The 19,825-nt window shown below is 40.0% G+C and overlaps 1 protein-coding gene across 2 annotated transcripts in view; it reads right to left on the bottom strand.

Moving 5' to 3' along the window:
• PPP2R5E (protein phosphatase 2 regulatory subunit B'epsilon) overlaps positions 1-19,825 on the bottom strand; it is a 147,998-nt gene that overhangs the window by 10,796 nt on the left and 117,377 nt on the right. For both annotated transcript variants that reach the window (XM_027570005.2, XM_027570007.2), the window contains exons 6-13: positions 14,270-14,400; positions 14,092-14,151; positions 13,005-13,113; positions 10,827-10,880; positions 10,673-10,723; positions 8,354-8,473; positions 3,859-3,986; positions 1,531-1,632 (exon numbers count right to left, since the gene is read on the bottom strand). In XM_027570005.2, coding sequence (XP_027425806.1) covers positions 1,531-1,632; positions 3,859-3,986; positions 8,354-8,473; positions 10,673-10,723; positions 10,827-10,880; positions 13,005-13,113; positions 14,092-14,151; positions 14,270-14,400 — 755 coding nt within the window. The remainder of the gene's footprint in view (positions 1-1,530; positions 1,633-3,858; positions 3,987-8,353; positions 8,474-10,672; positions 10,724-10,826; positions 10,881-13,004; positions 13,114-14,091; positions 14,152-14,269; positions 14,401-19,825) is intronic.

Raw genomic sequence — 19,825 nt, 5'->3', positions numbered from 1 at the left:
ACAAATGTAATGATTTACAACAACTGTAAATACTTAAATTAAAAGTTCTTTAAATTACAAGTATGGCACAACATATCCCATAACTGATACTTATTCCAATATTATATAAAATATCCCAGCCTCCTCTGTCTATAGTTGCCATATTCCATAATTAAATTGCTCTTCAAAATAACCACATCCTGGTAATTTCTGTAAAAAAATCATTGTGATAGTCCTTTACCCCACCACCAAATCTTTCCCCTCATTGTTCTTTTTATCAGTAAAATCCAAGTAACACATGCAAAATCAGGCAAAGCAAAGAAGCAAGGGAACCACAGATAGCTTTGTTCAGGAGGTTCAGCAAGGTCTTGGTTCATATGAACACTCGTACACATCCCCGGAATCTTCTAAAATCCATGGTTTTATAATACAGAAAGCTGACATTTGCTTCTGGATCCAGAAGCCTAACTACTAACAAGCTCTCTAGACTTTCCTCAAGTTCACCAAGTATCTCAATCCCATGGTCTGAATATTTGTGTCCCGTCCCGCCCAAAATTGCTATGTTGAGATCCTCACCCTCATGGGTGATAGGCTCAGTAACTGCACCTTTGGGAGATGATTAGGTCATAAGGCTGGGGCCCTAAAGAATGGCATTAGTGACCTTATAAAAGAGATCCCACAGAGATTCCCTGTCCTTTTCTATCGTGTGAGGACACGGTGAGAAGGTGACGGCTAGGAATCAGAAACAGGGTCCTTATCCAACCATGCTGGCACCACGACCTTGGCTTTCCTGCCTCCAGAATTCAAGAGATACAAATTTCTGTTGGTTTTAAGCTACCCATAGCTTGGTGGTATTTTGTTTTTAGCAGCCCAAATGGACCAAGACAACATCTTTTGGAAAGTTGGACACGTTGAACGAGAAATAAAGTTCAAAAATCCTCATGTAAATGAAATCAAGAAAGGCTTTACTAAGCCATAAGCGTTTATGTAAAAAGAGCTCAACTGGTTTTAACTCCTTTTTGGTCTCAAACATTTTAAGATTTGTATAATACCAGACTCTTCATGTCCATGTTCTTTTCACTGTCCTTTAAATCCCAATGAACTTGTGTTCAGGAACAGTTAAGTAAGTTCGGGGCCAAAGAGCTCAACAAAAATGATGCCTCATCTCTCCTGCTGCTGGAGTGAAGTACACAAGATCTGCCCAATTCCAGTTCAAATAAGTTCAGAATGGGAGTGAACCCAGATGGCAAACTACCCAACAGTCCCCTTCAAGGGGCCTGAAATATCAGTTACACGCCAGGCCCTTAACCCTGAGGCAAAAGAGAAACATTATTGAAGGGAAGGAGGAAAGCAGCCTTTCTTAAAATGATACTTTGTTACCTAGTGGTATGCTAATAAAGACACAGCTAACGAGCATGCAAAAATGAACATATAAATAAATAAAACTGTGCTGCTTATGATTTCGGGTGCAATTAGGCAACTGCAATAAAGAGCAAGGAAAGAACTCAACAGTTTTTATGCACAGCTGACAAAAAAGCTTTAAAAAGTTACCGCTGACGATCTGACTTGTATGTGGCTGTCAGCTCATCAAACATGGTGCTGTTCATTTCCATAAACGCCTTCAACACGTTGTACACTAGCGCCACGATAGCCCTGGGAAGCACAGAGAAAAGAGAATATGTTGGTTAGTCTTCGAGACGGGAGATGCGTGGAGAAAGCGAGAGCACAACCTGCGTCTGAATGAGTTCTTTGTATTTGCAGAATCTCCATCCCTTCTTAGTTAAAACTAGAAAGGACCTACAGTTCATTTCCACATCAAGAGAGTTCCATTCTTTACTATTCTAGGCAAGATATCTTTCTGAGGGGTTGGCAGGATTAGAAAAAGAAAAATCTAATTTTGCCCTTCTAATTACTGGTACCCAGCATAGACTTGCTGTGGGCACTCGTTAACTTCATTTAATAAAAAGACAAGTATAAAAATAAAGCCACTTCACCCTAAAAAGGAGCACCTGTGCTAGGACTAACCTTAGAGACTTGAATTTGCACAGAATGTTACGTTTATTTATTTATTTATTTATTTATTTATTGGGGGCGGGAGAGGTGGAGGGGAGCCTAAGGGATAGAATCTTAAGCAGGCTCTACGCCCAGCATGAAAACTGACGCAGGGCTCAATCTCACAACCCTGAGATCATGACCTGAGCCAAAGTCAAGAGTTGGATGCTTACCTAAGCCACCCAGGCGCCCCCAGAATTTTATTTTTTAAGTGATCATATATATAATTCATCAAAATCAAAAGCTGTTCTCATGGAAACAAATAACATGTATATTATTTTTATTCAAAGATATACCAAACCCCTGTAAGTTGGGTAGTTTAATATGAGTTAAGTTTCTAGTTGTGATTTGTTTCAGTCCATTCACTCCTGCTAAGTCTCCTTGCTGACCCAACACATACTCTGGTAAGGTGACTGGCAAGCTAGTGACGGCTGCTATTAGCTGTGGAACAGCTAAATGGCCAAAATGGCAGCAAATCTTTATCAAGAGGAAGAATAAGCTCTTGACAATATGAGGACTATGCCCATGACAGGCTTGGTATCTTCAGACTAGACTCTAAATAGCATTGCCCTTTGCAAAAATATGTTACCACTGTTTTGCAACAAATCTGCTACTAATACTGCTGAGGAAGGCATTGGTAAATTAGGCCACAGGTTAAACAAACCATGGGTTTATTGTTTCCAAAACATAAGTGTACTTGCTCTGTTGCTTCTGCCCTGTGCCCATTAAAAGGAAAACTTCAGCTCTCTTCTGCTGAGGTGAATGACCTTCTCATGTACAATGGGCAGGGATGCAGAAGGGCCACATACAGCACATTGAGCCGTGACAGACACTTGCCAGAACCACTCTCTAGGTCCTCAAGAGACTACCAGCATGATGGGACTTCACTATTTACCAGTTCTTTATTTTTACAAGTTTTAGTAACAAAATTTGACAAATTTGAAAAATGAGAAATGTGATATTTTACAGTTGTATGCAAACTTCAAAACACATACAATAAATATACTTAATTACATCTACTAATATCTAATACCACGCTAAATTTACTTTCTATTCCACAGAGAAACATGTTAAAGCCATTCAAATGCAGAATGCTTTAACTTTCGTAGGACTAGATGTTAAACATCGCCTTTCATGATTTTAAACTTGTTTTTTCCTAGAGAACATGAACAATGACTGAGTTGGTTTTTAAGAAATGGATCATGCTAAAATGCGAATCAATTCAAGCACTTTCTGTTTTATGACTCCTTGGTGTTTCCTTATCTTCCACTGGTGAAGGTTCATGTGGGCTGTACTCTCCTTTTAAACCCCATCTTCCAGCATCCTCCCCAAAAGACCGGGTCCTTTAGCCCTCCCAAAATCACAGGTTTCAGAATCTGACAGGTGATTTTTACATTTTGGGGCCTATTAATGTGAAGAAGAGACCCACACTACCAAAGGGCCTCCCCCCCATCCCAACCACCTGCTGAATTCCTGTAAGACTCAGTTTGAGCATCACCACCTCGTCAATATCTGCAAACCCCTCCTCTCGCTCCAGAGCATCCCCAAAATAGTTCTGCTACATTCACAGACAAATCAGGAACCCCTCAAGTAAGCAGATATTTTAACATAACAGCATTTTTAAAAACACTGTTTTGTAAAATATCTGTTTACTTGTGAGTCTCCATAATCCGGTCAGTAAATTTCTAAAAGACAGGCATTGTCATGTACCTGTCCTCACCAACAGGCACAGCATCGGACACATAGCAAGCATTCAAGACATTTTATTAAGCAAAAGAGAAGGAGGGAGGGAGAGAAGAGGGGGGAGGGGAGAAACTGAAAACCTACGGATTCCAATGTTCTTTTGAAATCCTATAAAGACTGGAAAACATGATGGGAAGGATGACATTAGAGTTTTCTTCTATCAAACTCATGATGTATTCATTATTCCAATAATACAGTGCCCTTTCTGCCACCTTTGGAAAAAAAGAAAAATAAAATATTAAGAGAGAGAAAAAGATAAAACAAATTAAAATCTCTCCAAACAAAAATATTTTAAGACTATTTTTATATCATTCAATCAAATGTGAAACTAAATATTAATCACCCTTTACATTTTTATGGATTTATATTGGATTTTAAATATGGATTTTATGGATTTTAAAGTGGTTTATCGATTTAAGGAAGGAAAAAAGTTTTCCTGCCTATTTCTTTATGTTTTCCTTTAATACTGCCCATTTCATCAGATTCCACATTTTCCCCACCCAGCCCCCAAACTCCAAACACCTTTCTCTAATTCTAGATGCACACTGCTGTCCCTGTGTCTTTAACCCTCTTCTGGCTCACTTCTTTCATCCCAAACACTTCAAACCAACCGGAGGGCCCAGCACACAGCTGGTATTCAGTCAAAAGCTGCTGAGAAAAACCCAGCTGCTCATCTCTGCAGAACACTTCCATTTGCTGAGCACGTCCTCTGGCCAGCCACTGGGCCTACTGCAGGGAGAATGTGCCATCCTTACCGCCATCGGGACTAGGTACCATTGGGTTTACTGGACAGATGAAGACAGTGAGGCTCAAAGAGACTAATACCCTCACAAGGTCACATTGCTAGTAAATGGTGAAAGCTGGGACTCAAGTCTAGTGACCAGACTCTTTCCAAAGTTTATTTCAGGTCCCTCCTTTGTTGAACTAGGTAAGCTGGGAGGAAGTCACTCAGTTTCTGGACTCAGAGACATCGACTGTACACACGCTTGCTTGCTATCTCTGATCCCTTTTTCTCTGACCACCGTGCTATCCAACTGACTCTATGAATTCAAAGGAAGGCCTCAAAAAAAAAAAAAATAACCTAAACAATCTAAAAAGTAATAAAACCAAAAATCTCAAAAAAGCTAAAATCTCTAAAAAATGTAGTTTTTGGAAGGGAAAAAGAAAAAAGACTGGCTTCTTTCATTCATCCAGATTAAGAAGTTACATTCTAATTTAATAAATTAAATTTAAATTAAACTTAAATTTAATAATTTAATTTAATGACATGGTACAAGACGTACCCACCAACAGACTCTGAGAAATTAAGCCTTTCCATTATTCAACTTATTACATTATTCAACTTGCTTCAAAAAAAAAAAAAAAATCCTGGGACTCATGAGGCACTAGACCCTGAGAGTACAAAGAAAACAATCAATATTGAATGTTTACTCTATTCAGGCACTATGCTAAATGTTTCACATGTATATTACCTCATTTAATCCTCACAACCAACACACAGCATCCATACCATTATTTACATTTTGCAAATGAGGAAAATGAGCCCAGAGTAGGTAAGCCATTGCCTCGAGGCCACATGATTAGCAAGCGACAGACTCCAAAGTCACTGCTCTTAACTTCTCTACTCTGTTATCCCTTTGGAGCTTGTGTGCCCATGGGGAAAGGGACATCTATGAGCCTATCCGAGGTAAACCGTGACAGATGGAGAAACAAAGCGCAGGCGGAAAGAGCGGCACGAACGATCTGGATGACCTGGGGGAGAGAAGCTGCGGGAAGGTAACACAGGAGGCAGCACCTAAGCCGGCTTTGAAGGATGAAGCAAAGGAGGAAAAGGCACCCAGGCGGAGGGAATGACAGGAAAGGGGGGCAGAGGTGCCCCCATGGGCCGGAAACCATGCAGCACGTGGTACGGCCGAGGCAGGTAGAGCCCAAGGAAAAAGAGGGACAAGCGGAGGAATGCAGGGTGACGTTGTTCTGAAACTTACAACCGAAGGAGGAAGTTTTAAAGAGACCCCAGGAGGATGCTGGGGGAGAAAGAAGGAGAAACCTAGGATTTTCCTACATCCAATTAGGAGTCTAATGTTTACATGCTACTTAACGCCAACAAGTATTTTAATCAATGTATCTGTTTATTGCTATGCAAAATCACTTACAGAGAGTAAGTCAGTATCCAGCAAAGCCCCTTAAAGAGGAAAGGCCCTGCTTATGCAAAGTAAAAATTAGCATGTCTAACACTAGGAGAGAATCATTACTTTCCTGGGACACACCATCCCCTTGCACATTGGCATGGTCTGTTTGGCACCCTCTGACCCCGATGCCACACGGGGGGGGCGGGGGGGGAGAGTGAAAGGTGTGTGGCTACACAGAGTGGCACTTGAAAAATGTTTGCTGGATGCACCCATGAACACTTAATAAATGAATAACGAAGAACCTCTTTACTGTCCTTTCTTTTGTTCTAAACTTTACTTCTGTCAAATAATTTTAAATTCTCTTTTCTTTCTGCTATGGACTAAATCATCCCCGCAAATTCCTATGTTGAAGCCCTAACCCACGGTGTGAGTGTATTTGGAGATAGGACTTTAAGGAGGTAAAATTAAGGTTAAATGAAGTCATAAGGGCGGGGTCCTAATCCAATAGGCCTGGTGGCCTCAAAAGGAGGAAGAGAGAAGATCTCCTTTTCTTTCCTCATGCATACACCAAGGAAGGCCATGTGAGGACACAGGGAGAAGGCAGCCAGCCATCTGCAAGCCAGAGGGGGAGCCCTCACCCTCACCAGAAGACGACCAGGCTGGCAGTCTGGTCTCAGACTTCCAGCCTCCAGGATTGTGAGAAATAAATTTCCGTGGTTTAAGCCACATGGCCTATGGTGTTTTGTTATAGAAGCCTGGCTGTGATCTGAATGCTTGTGTCCCCACAAAATTCCTATGTTGAGATCCTAATCTCCAAAGATGATGGTATTAGGAGGGGGGGCCTTTGGAAGGTACTGAAGTCATAAGCGTGGAGCCCTCATGAATGGGATTAGTGCTTATAAAATAGGTTCCAAGGAGATCATTAGCCCTTCTGCCAAGTGAGGATACAAGAAACCCACAACTCAGAAGAGAGGCTTCACTCAACTATGCTGGCACCCTTATCTCAAACTTCCAGCCTCCAGAAACAAGAGAAATAAATTTCTGCTGTTTATAAGCCGCCCAGTCTGTGGTATCTTGTTATAGCGGCCTGAATGGACAGCCGTAGCTGACCAGACACTTTGTCTCCTTTCTAAGCTTCTGAGCATCATTTAAGCCTGCCTGGTGATCTTAAAAGAGATTTCTGAAAGAAGAGAGAGAGAGAGAGAGATTCCTGCTCCTTGCTTTCCACAATGTCAAACCTCCTGATGAAAACTGAAAAATAATGTAGACAATCCAGATGCTTGGGCACTCACGCTATGTATAATATGCAGAACACCTACATAATATCCTGCAATTGTTCTGTGTTTATCTAAACATATGTTGTATCATTTGCATGCAACGTAATGATTCATAAAATGGTTTCCACTTTTTGTGGGGAGGAGCTTTGTGGTACAATCTCTAGTTTGTCAGAGGATCACTACCTTGACATAACTAACATGTCTTCAAGTCAAAAATGAAAACGACAACAGCCAATGTCTCTAACTATTCAGGATAATGACAGCTCAGGGAAAAAGTCCACTGCTGAGTCTACCATATCAGCAGTGGGATTCTGCGCTACCAACTAGAATCTGAACAATCTCTTTGAGTCAACAGGCAGTATATGAAGAGTTAGTCTTCAAGGTCTGTGATACGGACCTTTGGTGAGACAGCGAAAGGGTATAAAATCTGACATGTTTTTGCTCCAGATCACCCCCTTCCCTCCTGTGTGGGTTCTGCAGCATGGCAGCAACAGCCCCAGTTGAGAAAAAGGTTGCCGGGTTCGCTTCCCTGTGATCCCCCGCAGTGGCCACAAGGAGGCAGAGTGGTGCCATGGGAAGGTGACCAGCTTTCACAAGAAGGGACACCTAACTGACTTCACTCCTTATGAACTTGGGGCCTGAAGCAAATCATTCTGAGTCTCAAGGTTTTCATCCAGAAAACAGCGGAGGCAGGGGTGAGCGGGGAGGGTAGAGCCTCACAGGATAAGGTGAAGTTTACGAATAACGTATGTAAAGCATCTAGCACAGTATATGTGTGTTCTTTTTGCCTCTTAAAGCTTTATTTCGCATTCTCTCTTACACGCTATAGGAACCCTACCAGTCCACCTCTTACTCGGCCATTTTATTTGAGACAAGTTACTTTACCATTTTGAACTTTAGTGTTCACATCTGTAAAAATCGTAACACCCTCCTTGTAGAGTGATCACGAGAACTGAAGTTACGAGGCAGAAAGCACCATCAAAGCAGCTGTCATATTGCACGTGTTCAAGATAAAGGGGGTTATTATGAAAATTATTACTGTATGAGAAAATAGCAAATAAAAAACAACAGGTAGCTAGTGCCCATTACATGTCTTTCAATACAAATAACATTTAACCAAATAACATGTGTGGTACAGGCCACACTCCAGCTCATCCTCTCTTTACTACTAACCTGAAAATGGGGGCTAGAGACACACTTGGCAATTTGTTTAAACAAAGGTTCTTGAATTTTAACAAATTGTGAGGGTTCAATCACATCCAAAATTTCTTCCAGCTCCCCAAGGAACATGACCTGTTAGTACGTACAAAACACAAAATGTCAGGTACTTCATTTAAATATCCAAATGAATGATGAGGATTAATGAGAGTTTATAATGTTTTAAGAAAACTTTACACACAAAACCGAACAGGAACAAATTAGGCTTTGTCTTATGTTAGATGTTCATGTCACAAAGAATTCAGCAGAGGGCACTTGTTATGAGCAAATTCCCTATAGCTTTGAAAGTATGATTCTATTTACTTTGGAAAAAATCCTCTATGTGCTACATCTATAACCCAGAACAAGGGGCACTTACACATTGCAGCAGGGCCCCTGGGAAACAGCAATGTCTCCGTGGGGCTCTCCTCTCGATTGCTATCAGCCTGGCATCTGCCCCCCTACTCTTGTTTTTCAAACAGTGGGAGAGTAGCCTCCCGCACGGATGGACAAAAGTTCACAGTGGCACATGCCGCTATCTGCTAAATGTTTACATCCCCTGCTGTGTGTTAGGTGCTCCTCTAGAATACACTAGTTAACAGAACACAGAGAGCCGGAGAGACACAAATGAGCAGGTTCACCCACACACAGGTACCACTTTATTTACTTTTTTTTCGGGTACCACTTTAAACCCATGAGCACACACTGACCCAATCTGCACGTGTACACACGTGTGTATGCGTGCACAACTGCTCACTATAAAGCACAATGCATCCCAGCCTCAGCACTATGTGTCTCAAGAAGAGAGCTTTCATTTTTATTTTTTTAAGACAGAGGGAGAGCGAGTGCTAGTGGAGGGGGGGAAACAGAGCGAGAGGGAGACAAGTAGACTCCCCACTGAGCAGAGAGCCCGACACAGCTGATCCCAGGACCCTGAGATCACAATCTGAGCAGAAATCGAGTCGGACACCTAACCAACTGAGCTACCCAGGCGCCCCAAAATCGAGCTTTTAAATCACTGCATGGAGCCAAAGTAATAGCACAGTCAATTGTTTAAAATGCAATGGAAAGGGGCACCTGGGTGGCTCATTCTGGTTAAGAAGCTGCCTTTCGCTCAGGTCATGATCCCAGGGTCCTGGGATTGAGCCACACATCAGGCTCCTTGCTCAGCGGGGAGCCTACTTCTCCTCTGCCTGCCATTTCCCCTGCTTATGCTTGCTCTCTGTCTCTCTCTCTCTCTCTCTCTGTGTCAAATAAAATCTTTTAAAAAAATAAATAAAAATAAAATACAATGGAAAACTGACAGAGAATAAAAAACAGCTATGTATTTAGGCATAAAAATAATTACAAAAAAATTAACTATGCTATTAAAATATGAAAAATTACCATGTTTTCATATCTTGAGGTGCATCTGGGTAGCAATGGTTATAGCTTAATTTTGTCAAACAGGTATTAAAAAAATTAGATGACTTTCTGAAATTGTGTAAAGTAGGGTTTTGGAGAATTGAAAATGATTTGAGAAGGAGCATATTTCTGTTAAAAGTAATATATAGTAGGCAGCAGACCCTTGCCATTTGTCAAGATACATCAAGAAGTTCTCCCAAAATTCTCCCCAAATGTCAAACTAACAGCGGACTTTTCTTGCTGGGCCATTTTCCACGTGGTTTCTATAGAAGAGTGAGTGCAGATGTGGCCCCAGCCAGGTTCACCTCTAAGCTAAGAGACTTACTCTCTCACAACCTCACATGGCACATGCCTGCTTAGGTCTTGCAAAAGTACAAATGATCATAGGTCAGAAATTTCCAGGGCCACTTGTGAACAGCTGAAACTAAAGGTCTATAACATAGTTTAAAATCATACATCGTAAGATCCGATCTCTATTATATTTTAAAATGGAGTATTTGGGAAGGTTGCTCTAGGATCTATCTACAGCAACACAAAGCCTCCATCCTATGAAGGTGGTCACTAGAAAGGTGACTCTGATAAAGCTAGACAGTGAGACACATGAGCAGAGCCTGACTAGGGCTTCCCTAGGACTGAGCATAGCGTGATGAAAAGTTCAGGGTTCAGAACCAGGGTGGAGGATTCTGACCTAATCACTTATACTTAGCATACTCAGGCTCTCTGTGCTTCAATTTGAAAACTGGTAAAATGTGAATATTTACAGTCCTGCTTTACAGAGATAAAATGAAAATTGGATGAAATAATGTATTTTTACACATACTAATTGGCTCAGAGCCTGACACTCTGCAGAGTATCTAGTAAGTTCTTAACACACCAACATTAAGCACTTACCTCTTTCTGACTACATGTTTTAGGCCAAAATTTCATTAACCCCCTAATAACCTAAAATGAAAAGGAGAAAAACAACGGCACTGAATTTTCCATATATACTCCATGAAAAGTAGTCTTTTTGAAGTTTTTTGAAATTATAGAAAAAAATACTTACTGGTTCTGTGAGTGAAGGATCTTTCTCCAGAAACTGTACTATGCAATACGCCAGCTGGAGAAACAGAAAAATGAGCGACAAAATTGGAAATGCTATATACTCAAAAGGACTCAAAAGACATATTAAAACTTCCTAAAAAGTTTCTAGACTCTGGTTTTAGTAACTTCATGTTCAATTCATTTTAAAAATAAAATATATATAAAGTGAAATAAAAAGCTACTTTTTCAAGCCAAAGATTGACACTAACAACATCCCAGGGGAATTTTTTTAAAAGAATACTGAGACACGAAGTATCTGGCTAATGAAAAGCAGAAACATCACATTCAGTAGATTCTGAAAGTATCTCATCTACAGTCTAAGCTACATCTCATGGGCTTCCTTTCTCTCTTTGCCAACCTCGACAGTACTGGGTTTTACTGCAGTTCCAGAAGAGTCCTAGATGAAACATAGGCAGCACTTACTAAACACCCTGCTGATTGCCTAAAGTGGCCCATGCGAATGGAAGCAGTTTCATGAAGAGATAAAAGGTTGTACCTGCCCCAGCTGGAAGAGTGAGGAGTTTTACATCTGAGGCTAGCTCATCTAGGTAAGAATTCTTTTACACGCTCATGAAATGTGATAGCCTATTTCAAAAACCAGAGGCAAGATTTGTAAAAGGGCTCGTAAAGATTTTTGGACAAGAAATCCACCCTTGCGGAACAACATTTTGATGGTGTTCTAAATTAGAAACATATGGACTAATTTTTCCTCGAAACACAGAATTTTACATTTAAAGAGGAACACTGCTCAGAAAAATGTGTGACATTTTTATGCAAACTCAAAACATTCCCATTGGTTTGGAATACTAAAATTAAAATGCCACTACATCATTTATCTGTCCCCCAGTGACATGCTTACCACACAAGGCAGTGTTAGCACGGAAATCAGACTTGGGACAAGACAGAGTACGCTTTTTAAAGTAACAGAGGCTAAAAATAAAAAGATGTGAAAATACTGATTGTTGACTTGCGAGTATGTTCATTTGTGCATAGAAAGTGAGAAGGAAGATAAATGGATAAAGATGTGGTATACACACACACACACACACACACACACACACACACACACACAATGGAATATTACGCAACCATAAAAAAAAAAAAAAAACGAAATCTTGCCATTTGCAATGACATGGATGGAACTAGAGGGTACTACGCTAAGCAAAATAAGTCAATCAGAGAAAGACAAGTATCATATGATCTCACTGATATGAGGAATTTGAGAAATAAGACAGAGGATCATAGGGGGAGGGAGGGAAAAATGAAACAAGATGAAACCAGAGAGGGAGACAAACCAAAAGAGACTCTTAATCTCAGGAAACAAACTGAGGGTTGCTGGAGTGGAGGGGGTGGGAGGGATGGGGAGGGTATGTGCTATGGTGAGTGCTGTGAATTGTGTACGACTGATGAATCACAGACCTGTACCCCTGAAACAAATAATACATTATATGTTAAAAAAAAAAAAAGAAGAAGAAGATAGTAGGAAGGGAAAGGAAAAATGAATGGGGGGGTATCGGAGGGGGAGACGAACCATGAGAGACTATGGACTCTGAGAAACAAACTAAGGGTTTTAGAGAGGAGGGGAGTGGGGGGATGAGTTAGCCCGGTGATGGGTATTAAGGTGGGCACATATTGCATGAAGCATTGGGTGTTATATGCAAACAATGAATCATGGAACACTACATCAAAAACTAATGATATAATGTATGGTGACTAATATAACATAATAAAATAAAATTAAAAAAAGAAAGTGAGAAGGAAATAGTGAGTTAACTAGAAGGGGGGCAAAGAGCAACTGATAGACAAATGCAAATGTGGGTGAGATAAAATATTCCAGAATACTCCAAAGCTCTAAATCTGGAAAACCCACATATATTTGATTGTACACAACATGGTCAATATATAATTTTGTGAACTAGGAAAGTCCTCAAAGTTCTCTGTAAAATGAACAAATGCTCCTCCCACTTGAAAAATATTCCCATGAATTCTCCTATGCACAGAAAAACAGCACACATTTTAATTTTCCTCGGGGAGCACTTTAAATGAGTTTTTTTTTAATTAAGGAAATATCAATATCAAAGAAACACTGAGTTTGTAAACTTTTAATTTTGCTTACAAAAGTAGTTACATAAAATTCTACCTGGGCATGGAAGAGTGATAAGCTCCTGACAGTGTGTAAAGGGATCAACACTTTCACCAGAAACTGTTTGTGTTCTGCCTTAAGAGGTAAAGCAAAGCCATTGATAATACTAGAAAAAGAAAAAGAAACATCAATTAGCAGCATGATCACAACCAGCTAACCTGAGACAACCTGCTCTTGGAAAACTAGGTTAAATCTGAATCTGTTTATGTTTGGTCCAAAACAACCCAAACCCCACCCGGTGACATTCAAGATTTCTGAGTTACTTCAAAGAGTATATTTAAGTGGAAGGAAATTTAAGAAAATTTGCTTACGATAACCTAGCACAGGCTCTTATGCTCTTTTCACCTAGCTGGATGATTCCCAAAAGCTTTTGTAATCAATAACCCTTTATTTTTCCTTCCCCCCAAAATCGCTTGCCCTCCTCACTTAGGACCCCTTTCCATTTGCAGACATCATTCCTGAAATTTCTTCTCTAACCAAGAATACCATAGACATAGAGCCCCCGCCTGGGAAAAATCACAGAAAAAACCATGTGACTCCACTTTTTCTCCTTACATTAGGAGGAGAAACTAAGCAATCACATTGTCCAGTCACATTAACCTCCCTTGTGTATAAAAAACTACACAACAGCTGTCTCTTCCCAATTCATTCCACTTCTCCCGGCAGCAGCTGTTGAGGGACTACACCTGGGTACATGGTTCCTTTGAAAATGGCAATCTTTCCAATTTATTTTAACTTGCTTTCAAAAGATATGGCAAAGGACAGGTAGCCTAGAAACTAACAGAGAATAAGATGTTGTGGAGTAACGGGCTTGACTGCAATTAGATGTATTGTCTTTGTAGCAATGAACAAACTGTTAGCTCTTTCAGTCATTCCAGTAGAATTAGCAATGCATAATTGTGGAACAAGGAGGCACAAGAAATCGTGTCTTGTAGAGTCAGTTGGGAAACATGCGAAAGCACAAATTAGAGTACTCAATGTACATACAGCAAGAGATCTAGGTCAGCATTTCCCTGTGGCATTTGAATCTAATTTTCAAAATGCTATTCACCTGAGATTAGCAATTAGCTAAAAATGTGCTTACCTTCCTAGTATTTCCAGCAGTTCAGCTACACCATTGAAGTGTTCTGTTTCATAAACAAACCTTTTTTAAAAAGAAAAGAAGTAAAGTCAGTACACGATGTTCAAATATTTGAAGTTTATTTAACACTTCTATAAAACCACCATTTTTGCTTCTCCTTCTCCCCCCGTCCTCCACTTACCTTAGAAAAATATTGTTAATCTGTTTTCTGATAAATGCTCTAAGACCAAGAAATTTGCCATAAATTCTGTGTAAGACTGTTTTTAAGTAGTCCCGTTCCCGAGGGTCTTCGCTGTCAAATAGCTCCAAAAGCTGTTGTAAATGAAAGACAGTGTAGCTGTCAAAAGTGGGTTCAGGAAACGATTTGGGAATCCTGCCACTCATCATTTAAAATCCCTCCCTCCTTTACTTCTTCAAAAATTTACTGAGTATCTGTTATGTGCCAGGCACAGTGCTAGTCTTTGGAAACACAGTGATACGTTAGTCAGATAAGGGGCTTACATTCTAATGGAGAGACAGACACAGTAACAATAATCATTAACAGAACACATATACAGCACTTGGTCTGACCATCTACGTGTACTAATCTTCCCTATGAGGTAGTGTTCTGTTTGTTTAAGTAGGCTCCACTCCAACTGAGGGGCTTGAACTCACAACCCCAAGACCAAGACCTGAGCCACCCAGGCGCCTCCCCACAATGAGGCAGTTTCATGCCCATTTTACAGATGAGGAAATCAGAGCACAGAGAAGTTAGGCAATTTGCCAATGGTTTCACACTAACACATGGCAGAGCTGGGATTTGAACCCAAGCGATCGAGGTCCTAGAGTCTGTCAGCTCAGCTGCTGCACTATTATAACATAAACTACCTACCGAGCTTATGTTCCAAATATACAGTTTTAAGAGGAAGGCTTCAGCTCTACTTGAGCATATAGGCAAATGAAACAACCTAAACCAAATCCAACATCTAAAAGTCCCCAGAGATACCAAAAATGTTCTCTTTGTAGAGCTTGGTTCTTGTTACACAGGTGTGCTCACTTTGTAAATATTCACTGAGATGAACATTTACAATTTCTGTATGTATGCTATACATGAGTAACATCTGTTAAGTTTCTACTCATTTGTAATCTAAAGTTAAAAACTGAATCCTGATATCAACACATCAACGCAAAAACTTGCACATGAATGTTCACAGCAGCATGATTCATAATAGCCAAAAGTGGAAACAACCCTAACGCCCATCAACTAATGCATGGATGAGCAAAATGGGCTATAATGGATTACTATTTGGCTATAAAAAGGAATGAAGAATAGTGATATATGCTACCACATGGATGAATCTCTCAAACATCATGCTAAGTGAAAGAAGCCAGACACAAAAGGCCAATTATTGTATGATTCCATTTATATGAAATATCTGGAATACGCAAATCCATACAAACAGCAGAATGAAGATTGTCTGCTAAAGAATATGGTGTTTCTTTGGGGGATAATAAAAAGTATTCTGTGATTACACAGTAGTGATGGGTGTACAAGTTGGTGAATACACTAAAAACCCTGAACTGTAAACTTTAAAAGGGTGAATTTTATGGTATGTGAATTGTATCTCAATAAGGTTTTATTTTTTTTAAAGATTTTATTTATTTGAGAGAGAGAATGAGAGAGAGAGCACAGGAGGGGGTAGGGTCAGAGGGAGAAGCAGACTCCCTGCTGAGCAGGGAGCCCAAAGCAGGGACTCAATCCTGGGACTCCAGGATCATGACCCAAGTCGAAGGCAGTCGCTTAACCAAATGAGCCACCCAGGCGCCCAAGGCTTTATTTTTTTTTAAATGACAGTGGGCAGGTTGAGGAACAAACTTGAAGACTGGTTTGAATTTTACTGTGTCGTTCATACATTCATTATCATCACAATAAAGCAAGACTCACTGTTTATACTAAAGTTGACTTTATAGTAAAACATTTCAAGAACATATAGACAGTATACAAATGAACGCAGACTACCCTAATTACCAAAAAAAGCTATCAAGACATCCATAAGCATGAATCAGGTGATTAAGACATGCGGTTGACAGCAGAAGAATAACTCAGTGGGCAGTAATCAAATAAATTATCTACTTTTGCTTGCTGCTTTTCTTTGAACAGAAGACAAAATTATAGACAAAGAATGGCTCTTCCAATAATGGCAGGAAGTACAAACTGAAGGAGAATCTTCAAAATTGGGCAGCGAGACAGATGTAATTTTTGGCTACACAATGTCATCCATCCATCCAAAAAATGAATACCTCAAATAAATATGTATGCCTATTAAGAGCCAGACACTGGGCAAGGTGTCAGGGATACAATGATGAGCAAGACAGACACAATCAGCTTTCAGAGCCTAGTCTAAATGAGGGATATAGGTAAATAAACAGCCTAAGTGGTTTAGGATGCTAAATACATAGCAGACAAATCTACTCTATTTGGGAGAAGTAGAGTAATAAGAAAGGCATCTGGAGGAAGTGACATCCAGGCTGACCTATGAAGAAATCAGGAGGCTGAAGTGAAGGTCAACAGCACATACCTTCATCAGGAGCCTATCAGAATAGAAGATGCTGTTAAAACACCTGCCATCTCTCTGCCCATTTAGCCACGCAATCAATCAACCAATCAATCAATCTCTGCATATGCCAGGAACTGTCCTTGTTGCTGTGCACACACATTTCACTACTGAACAAACTTGGAGCCCAAAGGGAAAGCAATGAGCAAGTCAACTATACATATCCTCAGGAAACAGTCTAAGAAAGAAAGGTATGTGGCCCTTATAAGTAAAAACAGGCCCCGAGGGCTCAGTATCTCTTATCTATCACATACCCAAAACGACATAAGATCTCTAACCTACTCATTCTATTCCTTGTTAACGGAAATAACTAATCTTTTAAGTTCTCTTTTTTAATTTGGGTCCTATTTTTAAGTGTTGTAAAAGGATTTAACGAGTAATTTGCAACCAACATAAATAAGAGAAAGTTTGAGGGAGTATACTGTTAGCAAAACCTGAATCAACTACGCTTAGGTATGTACTATTAATCTTAAGAGTTTAATGAAAATATGATAATTAAGCAAAAATTATTTAATGTTTTCATTAGGCCCTCGAAAGACATGCATTACCAGGCATCTAACTTAAGTCATTTACAAAGCCACAAATAAAAATATATTATGTCCTGTGAGAAAGAAAAATTACAGTATATACTTTTCTGCTGCTCTATGGAACACATTTTTGATGATTTTATGGTATAAAAGACAAAAGAAAAAGTATAATAATGCACAGGCCCCAAAAAGGGGAAGTAGGATGAGTTCTGATTTCCAAAACAAAATGTTTGTGCTTAGTCATATACACACTCCCCACAAAAAAGCAATGAGAAATATAATCCAGCATCTGTAAATGCCTAGAGGACTGTATTCCCTACAATATAGCAGCAACTTGTCAGAGAAAAGAAGCTGGAGAGTTTCCAAGGTGATTACAGAGCAAAGACAGACCTGCCAACATGCTGACTCCTAACAGTTTACAAAACCAGCCTTCCTGAAGCTAACAAACAGGGATGAACCGTGGAGTGATTTAGCCAAAGAACCCTCCCTTGAACCTCATAAAAAATCTACAGTGAAATGAGAAGGGCAAAATGAAAAAGGCAGTTAGGGTGTCCCAATCAGAGATGGGAGACTGAAATTTTCTCCTGAGCCCTCTCTGAGATGAGAATAAAGAAATAAAAAAAGGAAGAAACACACGGGGCAGAGAGGAGTAGAGAGCAGATGAGACAAATCTGCACATTTTTCAAAGATGGAAAGTGGATGGCAAGGGGTAACTATCTTGGGTTTCCTCTTTCTCCATTCTGCTAAGTGTTTTTCCATTCTGCCAGCAGGGATGGAAGCCAAACAAGAAGCAAGCCAGTTCACACCAGAGAACCCTTAAAAGGCTTAAGAATTGAAGACGCCAGATATATTTGATGGCAAGGGTGTGGGGAGCTAAAAACAGGAGGGCTAGTTGAAAGTTTGTCGAAAGAGTAACAAGACCTCCCAGATCCATGTCCCAAGCAGTGGACTAAAAATTTACAATCAAAGTCTGGAGAGCATAAACATGCAAGTCTCTAGTCTTCAAGACATGGACACAGTAAAGTGAAAAATTTATTGAAAATAAAAGGATTAAATATAACTCTGCATGCTGAAGAATGAGACCTTTGCTGGCACCCTTCCCGACTAAGCCCCCAAAATTCTGGATGAGGTAGGGAATAGGAAGGTCCCTTTTGAGGGACCTCAGCCTCAGCCTCTTGACAGCCTCAAGAGGAAACACCTATTGATACACTATTATTTGAGGGTTTCTCAATGAAAGAGCAAGGTCTCTGCTCAATGTACTAAGTGCCTCCCATTTGTGTGCATGCACATGTGAGTGCACGTGTATACAAACACACACACACACACACACACACACGTTCTAAGAAGGCTCTTAGATGGCCCTAAGAAGCCTCTCTGATGACTAACATGTAACTATGAAGCCATCCTAACATAAAAGACAGACACCAAAACAAACAATCATAAAGAACTCAGAGGAAATAGCCATAGTGCAAGTAAAAAAAAAAACAAACAAACTGCAGAAAAGAACTTATCCTCAGAAATAAACAAATCTACTGGATCCCTGAAACAAAAGCAGAGCTGTTACAGATGAATATTCAGAAAATAAAAAAGAAATTTTGGAAATTCAAGATGTAACAGAAATAAAAATTTCAGAAGAACGGGAACATTAAAATGAACAAATGGATCCTGAAAGTATAACCAAAAGAAGATAGTGTACAGAAGAAGATAACTAGAGGATCAATCCAGAAGGTCTAGCACATTCCAAAAAGGCACAGAGAATAGGTACAGAGACACAAAAACAAAGAAAATGAAATTATCTGAGAAAGGATTCAATGCAATTTAAAAAAAAAACATGAATTTATATATATATATAAGGGCCATTATGTTCTCTGCACAATGAATAAACAAAGACCTGAACCAAAGCACATCACTTTAGATTATCTGGACACTGGAAACAAAGAGTAGATCTCAAAAGCTTAGAAAGAAAATAGATCACTATAAAGAATAAGGAGTTCAGCTGGTGTAGGCCTCCTCAATACCAAAACTGGAAATAGAAGACAATCCAGAATTCCCTAAAACTTCTGAAGGAATATGGGTTCTTTTTTTTAAAAAAAAAAAAAAATATTTTATTTATTTATTTGACAGAGAAAGAGTGAGCACAAGCAGGGGGAGCAGAAGGCAGAGGGAGAGGGAGAAGCAGACTTCCCGAGGACCAGGAAGCCCAATGCGGAGCTCGATCCCAGGACTCTGGGATCATGACCTGAGTTGAAGGCAGATGTTTAATGACTGAGCCACCCAGGCGCCCCGGGAATATGGGTTCTAAGCCATAAATCTATACCTGGCCAAAATGTCAATCAAGTATGTGGGTAGAATAAAGACAAGTTCAGAGAACCAGGTCTTGAAAAATTTATATCCCATTCATACTTTCTTAGGAAGCATCCAGAGGATGCATTCTGCCAAAATGAAAGAAAGGGAGATAAGCCAACAAAGACACAGTGCAGAAGAGTGGCAAAGGGACGTCCCGGGACAACCACTGTGGATACAGCCTAGGGGAAGCCGCCAGTGCTGACTAGAGCAGGATGATGGGGCTCCAGCTCCATGAAGGAGACCTCCAAGGAAAACAATGGAACTGAGACT

This window comes from Zalophus californianus, chromosome 6 (assembly GCF_009762305.2).
Source record: "Zalophus californianus isolate mZalCal1 chromosome 6, mZalCal1.pri.v2, whole genome shotgun sequence".
In the NCBI taxonomy this organism is placed as follows: Eukaryota; Metazoa; Chordata; class Mammalia; order Carnivora; family Otariidae; genus Zalophus; species Zalophus californianus.
This window is presented reverse-complemented; position numbering and strand designations above follow the sequence as displayed.